Source organism: Eschrichtius robustus, chromosome 20 (assembly GCF_028021215.1).
Source record: "Eschrichtius robustus isolate mEscRob2 chromosome 20, mEscRob2.pri, whole genome shotgun sequence".
In the NCBI taxonomy this organism is placed as follows: Eukaryota; Metazoa; Chordata; class Mammalia; order Artiodactyla; family Eschrichtiidae; genus Eschrichtius; species Eschrichtius robustus.
Window position 1 is genome coordinate 37,826,544 of NC_090843.1, and position 19,463 is coordinate 37,846,006.

Below are 19,463 nucleotides of genomic sequence, written 5' to 3' on the forward strand. Positions count from 1 at the left end.
GAGGTGCACCCCCGTCCCAGCACATGGGTATGTTCGCCAACTGGAAGCCCTCTGAACCCCAAAGTTTATGGATTTTTATGGAGGCTTCATCAAGTGGGCATGATCAATTTAACTGTCATCTCCAGCCTCCCTTCCATACTCGGAGGATGGAGGATAGGGCTAAAAGTTCCAAGCTTCTAATCATGTTTTAGTCTTTCTGTTGACCAGCCCCCATCCAGGAGCCCATCAAGAGTTGCCTCATCAGAACAAAAGATGCTCCTATCACCCGGGAAGTTCCAAGGGATTTAGGAACTCTGTCAGCACTGGGGGGGGGGGGGCAAAGATCAATATGTATATTTCTTATTTCGTATATAGGTCGTAGCCATTCAGATGTCCCAGCTGCATCTCAGTACCTTGTTCGGGCCCCAGGCTTTGTCTCCTGCCTCTCAGGGTTATTAGAGATTGACAGTTGGGTGCCTTTCGGGCCCTTGTGCCTTTATTGCCTCTCATATCTTTGGGTCCTATTTGGATTTAGCCTTTGAGGACTTCTCATGCTTTCTTGAAAGTTTAGGCATGCACATTAAAATATTTTTATATTGTATCCAATATTTTTAGGTATTTTGTTGTCAAAAATATTTTCAGGATATTGAGTACAGTGCTGTGTTGAAAATCAAGAACTATATAGCTTTTCTTCCTTTAATTGAGGTAAAATTCACATAACATTAATAAAAATGTGAAAACATTTTAAAACATAAACATTAAATTTTATGTTAAAACATAAAATTAATCATTTTAAAGTTTACCGTTTAAAGTGTACAATTTAGTGGAATTCATGTTCACAGTGTAGCCATTTCCTCTATTTAGTTCCAAAACATTTTCATCATCCCCAAAGGAAACCCTATACCCATTAAGCAGTCTCTCCCCCTTCCTGTCTTTGCCCAGTCTCAGGCAACCAGCTATCTGCTTTCTCTTTCTGTGTATTCATTTACCTATTCTGAATATTTCATATAAATGGAATCATAAAATATGATTCTTTCACTTACTATAATGTTTTCAAGTTTCAACCATGCTGTATGTAGCACATTTTATGGCCCAGTATTCCATTATATGGGTATACTATATTTTATTTATTTATTTACTTATTAGTTGATGGACATTTGAGTTGTTTCTACCTTTTGGCTATTGTGAATAGCTGCTGTGAACATTCATGTATAAGTTTTTGTTTGCATACCTATGGTCTTTTGAGTATATACCTCAGAGTCGCATCACTAGGTCATATAGAAACTCTATGTTTAACTTTCTGAGGAACTGCCAAACTTTTTTCCACAGTGGCTGCACCAGTTTACATTCCCACCAGCAACACACAGGGTTTCAATTTCTCCACTTCCTTGCCAACACTTGTGGTTTTCTGGAGTTTTTTAGCTATGTAGTAGGTGTGAAGTGGTATCTCACTATAGTTTTGATTTGCGTTTCCCTAATGACTAATGATATTGAGCATCTCTATAGCTTTCTAAAAGGGAGACCAGATCATGTTGTTCCTTGCTGGAAACCCTCCAGTGGCTTCCCATTACACTTGGAATAAAACCCAACTTTCTTACTCCGGCCACAAAACCTCTCCCAGTCTGCTCCTGCCCACCTTTCCTTCCATAGCTCATGTGTCCTCAGTCCAGCCACAGCGACCACCTTCCTATTCCCTGGACACACTGAGTTCGTTCTTGTCGGGGAGCTGTTTCACCCTTGACTCTCATGCTTCCCCTGTCTTCTAATGGCCAGCTTTTTCTCATCATTCCAACTTAGTATGTTACCTCCTCGGAGGGGTCTTCACTGGCTCCCCAGTCTAAAGTCAGCACTTTCTTTTTCACCCCCTTTTCATTCTCTGCCCAGCACACTGATGCTTTTCCTGCATGTTTGTGCAGCTGTCATTGCCTTCTAGAATGGATGCTTCACAGGCTTGTCCTGTTTACTGCTCAGGTTCCGCTCCCAGAGCAGTGCTGCACAATGTAATCATTCAACAAAAATATCTTTAATAAATTAATGGATTTTCCCTTGATTTTATGTGGTTTAAAATTAAAATCTTGGGACTTCCCTGATGGCACAGCAGTTAAGAATCTGCTTGCCAATGCAGGGGACACGGGTTCGATCCCTGGTCCGGGAAGTTCCCACATGCCGTGGAGCAACTAAGCCCGTGTGCCACAACTACTGAGCCTGTGCTCTAGAGCCTGCAAGCTACAACTACTGAGCCCGCGTGCCACAGCTACTGAAGCCCGTGTGCCTAGATCCTGTGCTCCGCAACAAGAGAAGCCACTTCAATGAGAAGCCCGCGCACCGCGACGAAGAGTAGCCCCCACTCGCTGCCAACTAGAGAAAGCCAGTGCGCAGCAACGAAGACCCAATGCAGCCAAAATTAATTAATTAATTTAAAAAATAAAATTAAAATCTTTATCCTTGGTATCAGTTAGAGATTTTCCCTTCATTTATCTTTTTCAGTTATATGGCTGGTTGTCCAAATAACATTTAGTAACAATTTATACCTTCTCCACTGATTTCAAATACCTCTTGTATCATATTCTATATTCTAATGCAAGGATGTCTTTCCAGAGGCTGTTCTCTTGGTTTGATCTGTTTGTCTATCCCTGTGTTGGTATCATACTATTTAAATTGCTCTGTTTTCATGCCTTTTAGGGCTTATCAGTGAAACAGATGGCATGCTCCATTTGGGTAATTTGAAAAGAATTTAATCAAGGTACTGTTTATTTAGTGAGATACCACAGGGCTCAGAGAAACCACAGGAGCAAGTTTGTTACCCTGGGCTATTAGCTAATACCCCTAGGCATAAATAGGCAAGAAGAAACTTTTGCCAGAACCCAGTGGGCAGAATATGAGGAAGGCAGCCTTGAGAGTAGTGGTGCCTTTGGTGGAAGGAATGAAGATAATAAATATCCAGACCTCACTCTCCTTCGCCCTCCCATTTCCTCCCTGTGCATCCTGTGGGTTGAACCCAGTCAAAAGCTAGAGGGCAGGGGACCTGGTGGTATGCCCGCTACAGGCCAGCCCCCAGGGCACACAGCAGGGCAGAGAGTATGGATGGTGGATCTGGAAGGCAAAAGAAAGGTGTGCAACCGGTAGGAAAAGTCTCCGCTCAAAAATTTCTCGGCTCTTCTTGTACATATACTTTACCAGTGATCACAGTCTTATATGCAGTTTGTTAGCATTAAAAGCATTTCCTGTTTTGTCTGTTGGTGCATACCTTCTGGCAGCTGTTCTGTTTATTTGAAATGCGTTGTCTGTTTCCTTCTGTCTGAAATCTGGTATACTTATTTGGAATCCCCTATCTGTTCCTCCGATCTGTGCCGAGCGGTTAGATCCTGAAGCCCTCCTTATTCTCAGAGCTCCTTTCTCTTTGTTAGATTCTTAGGCAATAAAACTATTTTGGTGAAAGACACCTTTCCCAACCACTGTGTTGCTCCTGGACTTTGAACTTCATTAGGGGCAGAGACAGGATTTCTTTTAGCTTGCCAGAGTGGTGTGCGAAGATTCTGAGGCCACATCTAGTCTAATGAGTGTTGCGATGAGTTAAAAGTATCTGTTCTGGTCATAGTAATGAAATGTTGCTGCACGTTCTTGCATTTGCTTTCTAGGCGTTGTGTACTTGTCTCTGAATCACCTTACTCTTACCTTGAGTGGTTCACCTCCCATTTTAGTCTTGTTTTTGCCTAGACGCAGTAGGACAATGAAAGAAGAGAATGTTTTAGTCTTCTGTAGAATAAAGTGAGCTCCAATTTTGAAAGCACAACTAGAAAAAGCCTTACTCTAACTTATTAGAGAAGTTTCAAATCATGTGAATCTAAAATTTGGTCCTGTGAGAATAATTGGTAACCAGTTGAGAAAAAAAACCTGAGAGTAAAATAAAAAGTCATCTGCCCTGACCGCTCTTACTGTCTTTCCCATTCGGAGACTTGTAAGGTGTTAAGAGTGGAAGGGACTTTCAATGCCATTAAGACCATCTCCCTTTACAGATGAGGCTACGTATTCAGAAAGGGAATGATTTGTCCACACAGTGGCAAGTGAGTGATGGAGCTGGAGTGGGAACCTTGTCCTCCTGAGGCTGCGTTCTATCCAGTATAGCACTTGTTTCTCATTTTGAACCCAGGACTGACTTTCTAGCATAGGTGGCTAACCTATTGTCTGTTCGTGTGGGTATATATTAGCTCCTGAGCTAGAGTGGAAGCAACTTGAAGGCAGTAACCAAGACCTCTACTTTTAAATCCATACAACTATGCACATTTAGAGTGTATGTTTTGTGCACTGAGTGAGCTTATCAAATGTCTGTTAAATTGAATAGATTGATTCTCTGTTGAAGAATTAATGATTGAGGGCAAAAGAAGGGCTAAGGAGTTACTGAAGATGTTTACAATATTTAGTTGGGAAAAAGAGTTGGAAGTTAATGATTTTCTGGAGGATTATGTTAACAGTTAACTTGTCATTCATTCAACAGAGGCCTGTAAAAGAAAGAAGAAACTATATGAGCAAGTTATGCTGAGGAATGTTTGGTTTCAGGGTGAGTGGGGGCAGTTTTGGTTTTGAGGATATAGGGACGTTCTCGGGGTCTCTTGCTATCTTGGTAGGAGGTCCTGGGAGAGAGGAGATGTGTAATAGCAGTAGTGCCAGACGTATTATTTCCAGAGAAGGCTGTTAAGCAAACACATTTCTTCCTGTTATTACTTTTTCAAGGGATATGTTCAGATACTTTTGTTTTTCCTTTGATTGAGTTGCCCTGTGTTGGTGAAAGTGGGACAATTGCAGTTGAAGTTGAAAGTGTGGAAGAATCTTCTTCCTCAATTCCTGAATGCTCTGTGAAAGAGTGGGAGCCATCTGGATGTCAGAAGAGGAAGCTCTTAATGAGCTCCTTTTTGTTTTGCTCCAAAGACTTTTGAATTGATTGTTAGAATCACTTTAGCTCAGAAGCCTGCCTGGGCTTTGATATGGTGTGAAGGGAGGCGATTCCAGGGCCTCTGTGATGGGCATATGCACCAGCAGCTGTTCCTCCTTATTTTAACTCGTGCCCCCTTGCTCCCCACATCCACAGCCCTGCAGGTGCCTGCTGTGGTGAACTTCTGACCCATCCTTTTGGTCCATGGTACTTGATCTGTGCTGTTTCCAGGTGGCTTGGCCCTCCTCTGAGACAGACATCAATTGCAAAGATCAGAGTGGGCTGGCTTTTGAAGAGGTTTTTCAAATTCTGTTTTGCAAACCTGCTGAGAAATGTGGTGCTTCTTTCATGTTTCCATTCCATCTGTCTCTTGAGAGGGCAAAGGGACAGTCTTCATGTGACCGGGGGCTGTTGGTGTTGGCTGCAAATTCATTTCAAATTACTTTCTACATTTTTGTGACAGGCATCTAACAGCCATTGTATTTCCTTGATCTTGACATTGTTCTAGCCTGTACTCTAATGCAGAACAGAGGCAAAGTTCTCGTTCATCATGGGGTTATGACCAAATGCTTCTTAGTTTTTTCCTTTTTTAAAAAAAAAAAATTATTTATTTATTTAGGCTGCACCGGCTCTTAGTTGGGACATGCAGACTTCTTAGTTGCGGCATGCATGCCGGATCTAGTTCCGTGAGCAGGGATCGAACCCAGGCCCCCTGCATTGGGAGCACAGAGTCTTACCCACTGGACCACCAGGGAAGTCCCAGGAATGTATAATATTGCTAGTTAAGCTGCTAGTGACACCTCCTTAGGCAACCATAATACATTCATTGACTACCCTGTATGCCATACGTGGGTTTCAACTGCATCATTTTCTATTCTAACAACAACCCTATAAGATGGTTGTTATCCTTGTTTTATAGATAAAAAAGTAAACTGAGGCTAAGTTTTAACCAAATGTGGCCTACAAAGCAGAAAATATTTAATATCTGGACCTTTAAGAAAAAGTTTGCCAACTGCTGCAGACAGTGACCACATCATTAGGAACCGGGACAGTTTTTCTGGTTGCACAATGCGAGTATGAAAACCTAGAGTCTGTCATCTGTCTGTCTCACTTTTTTTTTTTTCCTTTCCCTTTTCTTCTGTCTTCTAAATACTTTTGTTAAGATTTTGTGGAGGTATGGTAGCCTTTACCTCTGAGTCTAAATGCCAGCTAGTAGTGGTTTGATTTATTTATTTAGAGATTTCCTGTTGGAAATCTTGTGATAGATTGTTTGAGATTCTAAATGGTTTTGTGAAGTGTAAGTTTTTCAGCAGGTGTGTCTTTCTTTTTTTTTTTTAGGTCTGTCTTTCTTGAGGGAAAAGATCAGATAATGTAATGGTGCTATGATTTAGCAAGTTCTGCTGCTTTCATTTTGAAAGGGGAGCTTCCCTGTGTTCTTGCCTGATGTTAATGTATTATTACATGGACAAATTCTAGCCAGGGTGGGTTTGAAGGAATATTAATACCAGTTTTATGCTCCTCAGGCTTACTGGAGGTATGCCTAAGAGAAAGTAAGTTGTAAGATAGCAGTTCTCAAATATCAGTGTACATAAGAAACACTTCGAGATGCTTGTTAAAAAATGTGAATTCCCAAACTCTCAGCCTAGGCAATTCTGAATCAGTAGGTCGGCTGTAGGTGCCTCTGATGCTTATGAGAAAAAGCTGGTTTGGGGAGTGGAGTCTTGTGTAATACAGTGATTCCAGGCAGTCCAAATAAAAATGGCATTGATGACTAGTTTTTTAATCCTGCTTCAGTTTACCTTGGAATGTGATGTTGTAACTATAAACGTTACATGTTTAAGTAAAACATAATAAGAAAATTATACTGCTATAATTGCATTTTAACTACTTCTTTCTTCTATTACCACAAATAACAACAATAGCATTTTATGTTTTCTGTAGTGCTTTATAGTTATATAGTTCCTCATTATACACATCTCATTTGATTTTCTGTCACCCCTTGAGGTAGATGTGTCAAGTAGTATAGTTTTCACTTGTCAAGTGAGTAAACAGATTTAGAAAACAAGTGATTTTTTTTTTCCTAACACAGCACAGCTAATAAGTAGTAAACCTAGAATTCCTGTACACCACTTCTGATTTCTAGTCCAGCATTACATGCAGTGTACATTCTTGTCCTTACAATGCCTATTTTGATTTTTAGAGGAAAATATTGTTCCGATATCCTTCATAGAGAAAGGATGAGCTGCCCACAGTTAAATACTTTGGTAATCTCCCATAGGTGACTCAGTGTGGGGTGGTCACAGTAGTATACAGATGGGCAAATCAGTTGTTTTTTTAGCATGGAAGAAGAAATCTCTCTCCTTCTTTGACAGAAACTTCATAAGACAGGTCGGGAGATGCAGGAGAGGATCATGGACCTGCTCGTGGTGGTGGAGAATGAAGATGTCACTGTTGAGCTAATTCAGGTGAACGAGGATTTGAATAACGCCATCCTTGGATATGAGAGGTGAGCAGTGGCACGCCGTCTCCGACCCTCCTCCAGTGCTAGTTTAACCTCCAGGTACTCAGGGTTCTTAGAGTGCCTGCAGGTGAGCACTCAGAAAGATCAGGAACAAGTTCTGGGCACGGCCGCCTTCCTCCCAAGATAGGGAGTCCTGGTGCTGCTCTTCTGGGAGTGTGTGATATGGCTTGCAGGAATGAGCATGTCCCTGAGCAGTGTGAGGGGCATTCATGGGCAGTGTAAGCAGTGCTCACGAACTGCCCTGGGAGCAGGGCCTGGATCTTAATCACGGAATGTTGTCTGCACTGAGCACATCGTAAGCTCTCAAATAGACCAATGCCATAAACGAAGCGTCGTAGTGAAAGTGAGGTTTACCCTAAGGTAGAGGTGGAGAACAACATGGAAATGGTGAAGAGAAGAGAGGAGGATATTTATATGGAGAAAATAGTCTACACAAAACCAGAGTAGCCAGTGAGGATGATCTGTATATGAACACAGATTTTTTTTCTAAATTCTGTTCAGAAAAGTATGAAGGCAAAAATTTTAAATACAGTCATCCCCTGATATCTGTAGGGGATTGTTTCCAGGAACCCCCCCAAGGATACCAAAATCCACAGATGCTCAAGCCTTTTATGTAAAATAGTGTAGTATTTGCATATAACCTATGCACATCCTCCTGTACACTTTAAATCATCTCTAGATTACTTATAATACCTAGTAAATGTAAATGCTATGTAAACAGATGCTGGTTCATGGCAAATTCAAGTTTCCTTTTTAGAACTTTCTGGAATTTTTCTTTTTCGAATATTTTCACTCTGAGGTTGGTTGAATCCTCAGATGCAGAACCCACAGATACAGAACCTGTGGATACGGGGGTCGACTGTACTCATAATTTTGTTTCTAACATTTTAGTTTTTTTCTAAACTTTTTTATAGTCGTGATCATATAAAGAACATATACTTTTGTTTCTCCCTTGATTTTCTTTGCTCTAAAACCAGTATTTGTGTATCCTATGTTCTTAAATGCTTTGGCCAAACCATTATTATTATTATTATTATTATTTTTAATAAATTCTATTTATTTATTTATTTTTATATTTATTTTTGGCTCTGTTGGGTCTTCATTTCTGTGCGAGGGCTTTCTCTAGTTGCGGCAAGCGGGGGCCACTCTTCATCGCGGTGCGCGGACCTCTTCACTATTGCAGCCTCTCTTGTTGCAGAGCACAGGCTCCAGACGCACAGGCTCAGTAGTTGTAGCTCACGGGCCTAGTTGCTCCACGGCATGTGGGATCTTCCCAGACCAGGGCTCGAACCCATGTCCCCTGCATTAGCAGGCAGATTCTCAACCGCTGTGCCACCAGGGAAGCCCTAAACCATTTTTTTTAATAGCTGCATAATGGTCCATGTTTCTCTCACAGTTCACTTATCAGGCATTTAAGTTGTTTCCAAGTCATTTATTCATACATCAAAGTAATAGTCTTATAATCTATTGTAATCTATATTCAAGCCTATAGTCAGGAAAACACCTTCAATCATATATATAAATATACACACTTGGAAAGTGAAATAAATGCAGTGAATAGGAGGTCTATTTGGTGAGAATAACAGCCAGACCTAATCCAGGTCAGAAAAAGGACAGGAAGGCTTCTATGAGGAAGTACCATTTAAGCTGGGAAATATGGGATGAGGAGGAGTTGACTAAACCAGGAGCAGGTTAGAGCACATACGGTTGTGAAGGTATGGGAAGGTACAACAGGCCTGGGGAGAGAGCCGGCACCTAGAACCCGGCCCCAAAGACTGGCAGCATGCTTCGATTGACAGGTGGCTTTCTCCTCAGTCTTAATGAAAAGTGCTATATACAAACATAGCTTCAGGCAAGTCTCCTGGTCTCTTTCCAAACCTATACCTAGGCCTTCCTAGCATAGAAATTCTGGAGTCTCTGAGATCCCCCAACTTTTTCTAGATGCTTGTTTCAAATAGGAGTTGTATTGGCATTTGGGGTAGGGCAGTTTTCCCTTATGTGGCCCCTACCTGCTAAATATCAGAGGTTTTCCTCCGAGTTACAGTGACATTTCAAGACACCCTTAGGGGAACCATTTCTGTTGAGAATTCCCTGGAATTAGTGGCCATATTTCCCACCAACAGATGAAGAATGGGACCAGTGTGACATAAGGGAAGGAGGTGAACAGGTCCGGATTCAAATCTTGCTGATGATTTTGGACAAATTGCTTAACTTTTTTAAGATTTGGGTTTTTTCCTATTTATTAAAGAGGATAATACTACCTATTTGGAGAGGGTTTGTTTATTTTATTTGTTTGTTTCTAAGAATTAAATGCCATAATGTATATTAAAGCACCTAGCTGGGTGCTAGCACATTAAATATTAATTTCTTGTCCTCCTCCTCTTCTTGTCCCAGTGAGCCTTTTAATTTATTGTCTAAACTTTTTTCCCCACTCATCGTGAATGAACCAAGAGAATCAGGGAAGTAAAACCCACAGCTGCGAAATAAGTTCTTTCCCTCACTGTCTCACTGTCAGGGAGAGCGGCCGTTCTGTGAAGAGGCGACAGGGCACCAAGGGAGGGATGTGAGCCCTGTGACCATGTTCCCTTACCCCTAAGCAAACCTTGCCCTTCGGTTTTTTTTGGGTTTTTTTTTGGTTGTTTGTTTTTTTTTGGGGGGGGGTTGGTATAAATCTTTGTAAATGGGAAGATATCTAAGGAAAACCATATGGTTTTCAGTAGAGTGCTGACTCATGGTTTTCATTTTGGAGAATTCTATTACAAACCATAAGACCACTTACTAAAAGCTTCCTCCAAGGGGGAATGTGTGTTTTTCTGGTCTCAATATCAGGAGATTGGATTATTTCTGTGAACAGCTTTTTCTGATTCAGCTTTGAACCAGGGCTGTGTTCCTTTTTGGAGGCTCTAGAGGAAAATCTTTTCCTTAACTTGTGCAACTTATGCCACTTTCCTAGGCTCCTGACCCCTTTCCTCCATCTTCAAAGCCAATGTTGTCTGGTTGGGTCCTTCTCACATCGTATCCCTCTTGCATCCTTCTTCTGCCTCCCTCGTCCACATTTAAGGACCTTTGTGATTACATTGGGCTCATCTGTGTGGTCTAGGATAATCTCCCTATTAAAGTCCACTCACTAGCAATCCACTCCATATGCCATCTAACCTAACATATTCACTGTTCCATTGATTAGGATGTGAATACCTTGGCAGGGGAATCATACTGCTTACCATGCTTACCACAGTCTGCCCTCTGTTCCCTAAAGATTCATATCCATCCCACAGGCAAAATACATTCACCCTATTCCAAAATCCCCAGAAGTCTCCACTCATTACATCCAGGGAATAGTTGTGCAAGTAAGGAAACAGAAATTGTTACTCAAGGCTTGATTTGTGAAGGTTGTTCATACCTTGCACATAACTAGCTAGCATGCAAGAAGCCAATACCATGAGTAGATGGAAGAAGCAGCACGTGTGTTAGAAAGGGGAAAATCCTTAAACCTAAGCCATGTTTTAATTCAGTGTAAGCTTTTAGACTTGAAAGTGTTTAGGTTCATGGAATCGATGTGTCGTAATAGTAATACTATGTATTTCTAAAGCAACTTTTAGTTTGCAAAGCATTTCCACATTCATCCACCTGTATTATCTGTCTGTATCTTGCCCTTGAGAATAACTTTGAGGAAATGGTTCAAACACTGCTATTCTCTTTGAGTAGATGGAGAATTGAGGATCATATATATCGTCTTATAACTACTCAATAATAATACTGACACTTGTGCCTTGGATTTCTGCCTTCAGCTTCACTATTCTTTGAAACCTATTCTCTTATTTATTTATTTAACTGCTCCTCCTTTACCCACAGTGTACGAACAATGTAAAATTAAAACAAAGTTGTAAAAGGTAATATTGTTAGGTGTCAAGTGTCTTATAAAAATGAAGATTAAACAGTGAAAATATGTTAATTGTAGGTGAATTTTATGGAAAATGATCATTTTTGATAATTTTAGCAGAATTAGAAACAACTCAAATATTTGAGAATAAGGAGATTATTTATATATGTGATTCATTAGGTTAAGTATGCAACCACTAAAAGTTGTATTTCTGAATAACTAGAAAAATGATCTGAACATAATGGAATTAGTATACAGAATTATGTAAAGTATAATTTCAACTAAGTTTAAAATAGATTAACTTACAGAAAAAAATACCAGAAGGAAGTACATCATAATATTAATAGGAACCATATCTTGATGATGGAATTATTCATATTTGTAATATTTGTCCATTTTCTCATAGTTTTCTTTAAAGGCATAATTACTTTTATAAACTGGGAAAAAGTTATTAAAGTACTTTATTGGGAATTGGGGATGAGGCTGATTATTCCTAAATATTTGCACATTAATTTTGTTAAATATTATAGCATTTTCATATCTGTTTTCTTTTAACTACTTGCATTTTGTTAATTCAAACAGGTTCATTCGAAACCAACAAAGGATTTTGGAGCAAAATAAGAACCAGAGGGAAGATGCCAATGTAAGTAAATAGAACTGTTATAAAATAAACAATTGAAAATTTTATGAATTCTACAGCAAGGAGCAAAGCTTATATAAAACAAGTCTTAAAAAAGAGGAGACATGCGTTAATGATTTGGAGTGGTTTTAGTAGTGTAGAGTATCTGCCTTAATAACTCATTGAGTTATTGATAAGAGGTCATAAGAAGATTCTCTAATTAAGCAGGGACCCATGTCAGTGGTGAGATGTGATTAGTACTAGCATTGTCTATTGAATAGAGAGTTCTCTCTCAGGATACTTCCAAATAGGATCTTCCTTTCTCCAAAGGAAAGTCTGGGGAGAAAGCTGTGACAAACTGCCTGACACAGTTTTTTCTAAATTGTGTTTTTGTTTGCTTTGTTTTCAGACTTCCACTGAACCTTCTGCCCCGTCCTCTGATCTCCTTGACCTGAGTCCCAGCCCTCTGATGCATAGGGCCAGTTTGGGAGAACTCAACACCCTGAATGCTCAGCTTTCAGACTTAAGTAAATAAGCACATGGGCCTTTTCAGACCAGCGGAAGAGCTTGATGAGAAACAGTTCTTGGTTTCTTGATTAAATGGAACCTGAGAAGAACTGAAGTCAGTTTGAATATCAGAGAACTATATCAGGAGATTTAATTACTTCTTGACAAATGGTTGGGTCACACCCATTACAGGAATGGGATGTGTCTGAGGGAGGAGGTCCTTGAAACTCATCCCACTGGCTTAGTATCTCAAGGAATTCGCCTGGCCTGCTTATAGAGCTTGTTCAGCTCCATGGCCAATACTTAAACCTACTCTGAACCCACTCACTATTATCTTTGGGTTTCTCTACCATACTACAGCATCAGGAAAGGGAATATTTGATGCATATAGAGAAAATCAGGAATTATGAGGCCTCATGGTGGCGAAATGTAGAGGGCACATCACAAGCTTTTGAGTCAGAGAAGTCCAAGTTGAAATCCCAGTTCTGCCACCTCTTAGCCACCCACCTTAGAGACTTTCCTACTTTATAAAGTGGGAGCAATTGTTGCTTTAATGGTTTTCTGTGAAGGTAAATGAATGATGTTGCACTGTAGGCTTAGGGTTACCTACCTTATCTGTCTTATTTGTTGTCTCCTATTATCCTTCCCAGAGAGTTTTGGTAAATTACAAAGTAAAGATGATGAAAAATGCTGAAATCCAGAATTTTCTGCCAAATTAAAATCAGTTTGTTTTCCTTTTATGTAGCAGGATTTTTTAGAATCAGAATAGTCAGTATCACTCAATTTGTGGTTTTCTTATTACTTACCCCATTTTTAAAATGTTGGCTGCTTGCTTGGACCAGTGGGATGTTTGGAGTCCATTATATTGAAGAGTTTTCTTGAGTTTTTATCAGGCATTTTCAGAGCAGGGGGGAAATAATTATTTTCTTTGGGGTGTCTCATGATTATAGGAACTTGAGAGTTTGGAGAGGTGAGGGTAGAGCTCTATATATGCCATAGCTTTTTACTTCTGTGCTTGACAGGATAAGACATAAAATCCCTTCCATTCTGAGTCAGCTTGGGATTTTAGAAAACCGAACACAATAACGTTTGCTACCTTTACAACGTCCTCTTTTTACGGCAGGGAATTTCTCTCTTTCCAATTGCCATAAATGATGTTTTTGAATTTCTGTTTGAGGAAATCCCATGATTTTACGGTGACAGAACTATCTCAATCTTCTTAATTTGGTGTTTTTTTTTTTTTTTAAACAGTGGAAAATTCAACAGAACTGATGGACAAAATGTTTTAAAGCCAAGCAATAAGTACATTTTGTGTTCTAGATTTCAGCTCTCCAAGTCCTGTTGTAACAAACAACTTGAAACCCAGTCTTCATCCACAGGTGGATTTGCTAGCCTCAGAAAACACAGAAACACCCCTGTAAGTATGTCAGTAATACTCCAGAACTAATTCCATCTCATTCTGATTCCTCATATTTAAGAAAACATGACATAATAGAAAAGGTAGAGACTTAGGAATCATACATAACTGATACAGAATTTCAGTACTGCTTCCTATTAGCTGTGTGACCTTGGATGAGAAACTTAACCAGTGTGAGCCTTCATTTCTCTTCTAAGAATACTCTCTAGGATTCTTACAAAGATTCTGTGCAATGCTGTATGTACCTCCTAGTATAGCACTCAGTACATAGCAAGCCTTCCATAAATTCTGTTTTCTCTTATTTTTTTAGTGGTAACAGGAGGTAGGAAAAATACAATGACAAAGTGGGGGAACAGAAACGGCCGCACAGATTGCAGAGCACTTGCTATGTGGCAGGCACTTTGCTGACCTGTTTTTATTTATTGCATTTAATCTTTGCAAAAGTTCTTGGATCAGTGCTGCTATCATTATTCCCATTTTATAGGAAAAAAGGCTGAGACCTAGGGAATAGAAGTTCATGTAGCGATTAAGTAGCAGGTCTGATGAACTGGTAGTTCACCAAAAAAGAAATACAAATGACTTAGAAACATATTTTTGCTCAGTGATGCTCAGCCTTACGTACAGTTACAGAAATATAAATTAAACTGCAATAAGACTTTTTTTTAACCTCACAGATCGGCAATAGTCTACATGTTTGTTAACATGCTTTGTTAACTGTGGAGAGACAGATACTATCACAAAATTGTGCAGTTTTTATGAGGGGCAAGTGGCAATATCTATTAAAATTATAAATGTATTTACCTTTGAACTTGCAGTCTAGGAATTTATGCTCATTTATGCAAAATAAGGTCTTTACAAGATTATTCTTGACAGTATTTGTGCAATAGCTAATAATTAGAAACAACTCAAGTACCCTTCAGTTTGGGGAATGGTTAAATAAACATCTACACAATATATTATTATACTTCTGGAGAAAAAAGTAGGCCCTCTATGTGAGGGACAATCACCAATGTATTTATTATTAAATGAGAAAAAGTGCAAAGTAGTGTGTGTATACTATCTCAAATTTGTGTAAGCAAGTGAGAAATAATATATGCTACTATTTGCCACTCTTTGCATAGAGAAACATAAGAAAGATGCAGAAGAACCTAAAAAAAGCATGGTTACCTAAGGTCAAGAAGAGGCAGGATGGAGCAGATAAACAGCAAAAAAATAAACAGAAGTTAGATTTGCCTTCCATCAAAGCCTATTATATTCTTTTTTTTCCTTTTAAATATATGTATTTTAGGTAATAGGCAATACATTTCCATGATGCAGATATCAAAGCAATATAAAAAGATGTACAAGGACAATACTTGATCTCATCCCACCCCCATCCTGCCTCTTGCTCTCCCTTGGGTCATACCTGCTCCCACCCAGGGAACCCCTTTGTTAGTTTCTTATTTATCCTTCCAAAGTGTCTTTAGGTAAATAGGAATATGAATTCTTTTTCTCCTTTATTAAATAAAGGGCGGCATACTATGCATACTGTTCTGAACCTTGCTTTTGTTTTTCACTCAGCAGCATGTCTTGGCTGTGTTTTTATGTCAATGGACTTAGATATTTTTTAGTTACTTTTCTATATTAAAAAGGAAAGGGGCAGACTGAGGAGAAGAGAAAGGAGAATCAAACTGGGGAAAAAAGCAAAAAAAAAAGAAATGTGTAAGGGAAGAAAAGAGAAAGGAAAGATTCATGTGCTGGGACATGGCTATCTCTTGACACCAGGTTGGGTCATTACCTTAGCTTGACTCCCTCTGGTCTTGACTGCTGTGATGCAAGTAAATGTTGAAATGTTGTAGGCAGAACTCCAGTGAAGTTGCTTAGTAAATAAGCAACTGGTTATTGCTTAAATAAGCAAGTGGTCTGCAGTAGCTGATTCTGTTTTCCTTTATTCTGCAAATCTTGTTGGGAAAGACTGACCATAAAGATGAAATCCCATCACAAAAAGTGGCTGTATAAAACTCACACACAGATCAAATCCTAGCTAACAGCTGCTTAGTTTTGTGGATCTCATACTCTAAGGTGCATAAAAATCACTTGAGTGACTATTAAACAGTAAAATTGCTGGCCCCTAGAAACTCTGATTCAGTAGCAAGAATCTTTAGTTCTAAAAAATGTCTGTGGGGAACCATAAGGCAGTGATCGCCTGATCATTAGAAACCCTGTTAGGATTGTCTGCCCAAGTTCCAGCTATCAAAATAATTATAATAGTTCTTAGAATTCACTGGAATAAAAGATAATGTGTGACATCTATATTTTGTTTTCTAGACTATGTCTTTTGTATCTATTTTTTCTGATTTTCAGAAAAAGCTTATATTGATACATGAGTGAAAGTATCACTAGTCAGTTTTTTAGTGATGGAAATTGAAGCGCTAAAGTTCACTAGTCCAATTTTTTTTTTTTTTTAATTTTATTTATTTATTTATTTATGGCTGTGTTGGGTCTTCGTTTCTGTGTGAGGGCTTTCTCTCGTTGCGGCAAGTGGGGGCCACTCTTCATCGCGGTGCGCGGGCCTCTCACGATCGCGGCCTCTCTTGTTGCGGAGCACAGGCTCCAGACGCGCAGGCTCAGCACTTGCGGCTCACGGGCCAAGTTGCTCCGCGGCATGTGGGATCTTCCCAGACCAGGGCTCGAACCCGTGTCCCCTGCATTGGCAGGCAGATTCTCAACCATTGCGCCACCAGGGAAGCCCTAGTCCAATTTTTTAGTGATGAAAATTGAAGCGCTACAGTTACCTAAGGCATGAATCTGGGTTAAATCATATGCCAAAGATTACATATGAGTGGCAAAATCAGCCATCAAAATATCTTACGGTCTTGAGATTTTTCCACCTCTCTGTGTTTGCAGTTTAATTTATCATCACAGAACAAATGAGTGATGGAATTATTCATAACAGAAAGGATCCCTGAAAAGCAATGATGATGATGGGATAAAGTCACAGGTCATATTTATAGCCCACTTAGTATCAGGCAATAGGCTAAGAAAATAAGAAATGCTTACTAATTACTTACTAGGGCTCCCTACAGGCCTATGAGATAGGTACCCCCAGTATTCACTGTACAAGTGAAGAAACCAAGGCTGCCAACTAGCGCAGAAAGAGGATTCAAATTCAAGTGGATCTGATTTCAATACCTGCTCTCTTTTTTTCTTTCTGCACTTTAATTTTATTTTAAAAATTTCTGTATGGTAAAATTGACCCTTTTTTTGTTTGGTGTACAGTTCTATGTATTTTAACATATATACATAGATTCATGTAACCACCCCCACAGTCCGAATGTAGTATGGTTCATTATCCCAAAAAACTCCCTTATGCTATTATTCCTTTATAGTCACACACCCCCATCCCCAACCCCCAGCAGCCACCAGTCTGTTCTCTATCATTATAGTTTGTGACAATAGCATCTGAATAGAGTCATACAGTATGTGATATTTCTAGAAAAGTTTATGTAAAATTATTTGCTTCATGTATTTGAAGCTCTGTCTTTAAGTGCATTTGCATTCAGGATTGTTGTCTTCTTGGTGAATTGACCCTTTTATAATTATGTAATGTCCCTCTTTATACCTTGTAATTGTCTTTGCCCTCATGTTTACTTTGATATTAATATAGCCACTCTAGCTTTCTTTTTTTTTTTTTTTTTAAATTTATTTATTGATTGATTGATTTTTTTGGCTGTGTTGGGTCTTCGTTTCTGTGCGAGGGCTTTCTCCAGTTGCGGCGAGCGGGGGCCACTCCTCATCGCGGTGCGCAGGCCTCTCACTATCACGGCCTCTCCCGTTGTGGAGCACAAGCTCCAGACGCGCAGGCTCAGTAGCTGTGGCTCACGGGCCCAGTTGCTCTGCGGCACGTGGGAATGTGGGATCCTCCCAGACCAGGGCTCGAACCCGTGTCCCCTGCATTGGCAGGCAGACTCTCAACCACTGCGCTACCAGGGAAGCCCCTAGCTTTCTTTTGATTAGTGTTCACATGGTATATCTTCTTCTGCCTTTTCACTTTTTTTTTTTTTTTTGGCTGCGTTGGGTCTTCATTGCTGTGCGTGGGCTTTTCTCTAGTTGCGGCAAGCGGGGGCTACTCTTCGTTGTGTACCACGGGCTCTAGGCACGTGGGCTTCAGTAGTTGTGGCTCGCGGGCTCTAGAGTGCAGGCTTAGTAGTTGTGGCGCATGGGCTTAGTTGCTCTGCGGCATGTGGGATCTTCCTGGATCCAATCTGTGTCCCCTGCATCGGCAGGCAGATTCTTATCCACTGCGCCACCAGGGAAGCCCTGCCTTTTTACTTTTAACTTAATTAGTTGAAGTGAGTTTCTTATAGATAACATATGGTTGGGTCATGCATTTTTATGTATTTTAATAATTTCTGTCTTTAATTGGTATGTTTAGACCATTTACATTTAATATGTTTGGATTTAGGTCTAGCATTGTGTAATTTGCTCTCTATTTGTTCCCTTTGGTGTGTGTGGGTTTTTTTTTCTGTTTCCTCTTTCCTTCATACTTTAGGTCATTTGAATGTTTTCAATATTCCATTTTATCGTGATTTTGTATCTTTGTGTAGTGTATATATGGGGAGGGGAGGAATGGTTGCTCTAGGAATTACAGTTTTTTTAGTGTACTTAAAACCAGTATTTTCCCACTTGAAGTGAAATGTAGAAACCTTATTATCATACAGCGCTCCCCTTTAATAATATAAATTATAGTTATTGTATGTATTATGTATGTTAAAAAAACCACCACCAGACAATGTATAATTATTATACGATTATTTTTCCACATTATTACATTATTTTTCCATAATATAGTTTTTGCTTGCAACCCTCAAATAAATTTTAAAGACTCAGGAAGAGAAAAATAGTCTATTATATTTACCATTTCTGTTGCTTTCCTTCTATTCTGGTACAATTTCTCTTCTCTCTGAAGAATTTCTTTTAGCATTATTTTAGAGAAGGTCTGTTGGCAGTGAAAGTCTCTTAGATTATTTCATGTGAGTATGTCATTTTCATTTTTGTTCCTGAAGGATATTCTCATTGGATTCTGGGTAGATGGTTCTTTTCTTCCAGCAGTTTTTAAACATTGCTCCGGTCTCCTCTGGCCTAAATGGCTTCTAATGAGAAAGCTAACATTCATTCAAATTTTCTTTTTCCCCTACTGATTCTGTGTTGTTGTTTTTTTCTGTCTGTGCTTTAAGAACTTTTCTTTTTTTCTAATTTTGAACAGTTTGATTATGATGTGTCTGAGCATGGCTGTCTTTTGGTTTTACTGAGTGTATTCATTTCCTGTGGCTACCATAAAAACATTACCACAAACTAGGGGGTTTAAAACCACAGGAACTTATCTTCATAGAGTTCTGGAGGCTAGAAGTCTGAGAGAAAGCAAGGCAGTCTCCCTCCAGGGCTCTCAGAGGAGAAGCCATTCTTTGCCTCTTCCAGATTCTGGTGAGTGTTGGCACTCCTTTGTTTTTTTGGCCACATCACTTCACTTTCTTTCTCCACCTTCACATTACCTTCTCCCCTGTGTGTCTCAGCCCCTCCTTCCCCCCACTCCTGTTTTTCTGTTTTAAGGTCACTTGTCATTGAATTTAG

The 19,463-nt window shown here is 39.6% G+C and overlaps 1 protein-coding gene across 1 annotated transcript in view; it reads left to right on the top strand.

The window, feature by feature from the left end:
- The window catches only part of TOM1L1 (target of myb1 like 1 membrane trafficking protein), a 53,204-nt gene that overhangs the window by 24,758 nt on the left and 8,983 nt on the right, over positions 1–19,463 (top strand). The window contains exons 8-11 of the mRNA XM_068531870.1: positions 7,282–7,415; positions 11,893–11,953; positions 12,339–12,456; positions 13,757–13,853. Coding sequence (XP_068387971.1) covers positions 7,282–7,415; positions 11,893–11,953; positions 12,339–12,456; positions 13,757–13,853 — 410 coding nt within the window. The remainder of the gene's footprint in view (positions 1–7,281; positions 7,416–11,892; positions 11,954–12,338; positions 12,457–13,756; positions 13,854–19,463) is intronic.